Below are 1,043 nucleotides of genomic sequence, written 5' to 3' on the forward strand. Positions count from 1 at the left end.
GGCCAGTAAGCTGTACGTCTCAACCTTGCCACCATGTGCTCTCGTCGAAAGTGTCCCGCCTCCTCATGAAACCGATCTAATGCTTGGCGTCGGAGACCTTCGGGGACCACTGGAACAAACCTCGAAGTCGCTTCTTCATTAATCTGCACTCTTCGTACCAACAGACCAGAATCATGAACCCGTAGAGTTAGCCAAACTCTCCGATAAGGCCGATACTCCAGATCCTTGAGCTCATCCTTCGCTGAAGGCTCTCCTGTCCGGACCCTGTCTCTCACCACTCGAAGAGCAGGATCCAACTCTTGCTCACGTACCAAATCAGCTGTTGACCATTTCTCACAGAGGGTGAGAACACAAGCAGGGGCAAAATTGTCCTTCTCCATCGCATCGGCCTCCCTGCCTTCAGTCAATAACTTGGCCGCCACCAGGGCAGGTGTACCTTGCAGTTCACGCTGGAGTGCTCCAAGATCTGGCTCTGCCACTTTGTCGTCGGATGTAGTTATCCGGGACAAGGCATCAGCTACGACGTTGTGCTTACCCTTCTTGTAAAATATCTTAAATTTAAACTGGGACATACTAATGAGCCAGCGTTGCACTTTCGCCGTCGTAGCCGTCTGGATCCATTCCGAAGGCTTGTGATCCGAAAAGACGACCAACTCCAAATGGTAACCCCAGAGCAACGGTCTGAACCGTTCCAATGCCTTGAAGATAGCATAGGCTTCCCGCTCATACACCGGCCAGACTTTCTGGGTAGGGGTCAGAGACTGGCTGAAGAAGGCTAAAGGCCTTCCGTCCTGCTCCACCACAGCCCCTATCGCCACATCGCTGGCGTCGGTCATGAGCTGAAACGGTCTCGAGAAATCTGGGTAGGCCAACAAGGGGAGACTGGCTATCCACTGCTTCAGGTCATTGAAGGCCAGCTCTTCCTCCTTGCCCCACTGATTTCCGAGTTCCACAACCTTGTTCTTCGTGCAGTAGTTCACAATTTCATACAGACACCGAGACCTATCCGCAAAGTGCGGGACAAAATTCCTATAGTACCCTGC

The 1,043-nt window shown here is 52.4% G+C and overlaps 1 protein-coding gene across 1 annotated transcript; it reads right to left on the reverse strand.

The window, feature by feature from the left end:
* Positions 1-216: 216 nt before the first annotated feature.
* Pmar_PMAR022836 (retrovirus polyprotein, putative) lies at positions 217-836 on the reverse strand (the record flags this gene model as incomplete). Its single annotated transcript, XM_002788841.1, has 1 exon — positions 217-836. A coding segment is annotated over one exon (620 nt), but the record flags the coding sequence as incomplete, so codon positions are not given.
* Between the last annotated feature and the right edge of the window lie 207 nt (positions 837-1,043).

The sequence above is a fragment of the Perkinsus marinus genome, assembly GCF_000006405.1.
Source record: "Perkinsus marinus ATCC 50983 genomic scaffold scf_1104296927454, whole genome shotgun sequence".
Taxonomy (NCBI): domain Eukaryota; phylum Perkinsozoa; order Perkinsida; family Perkinsidae; genus Perkinsus; species Perkinsus marinus.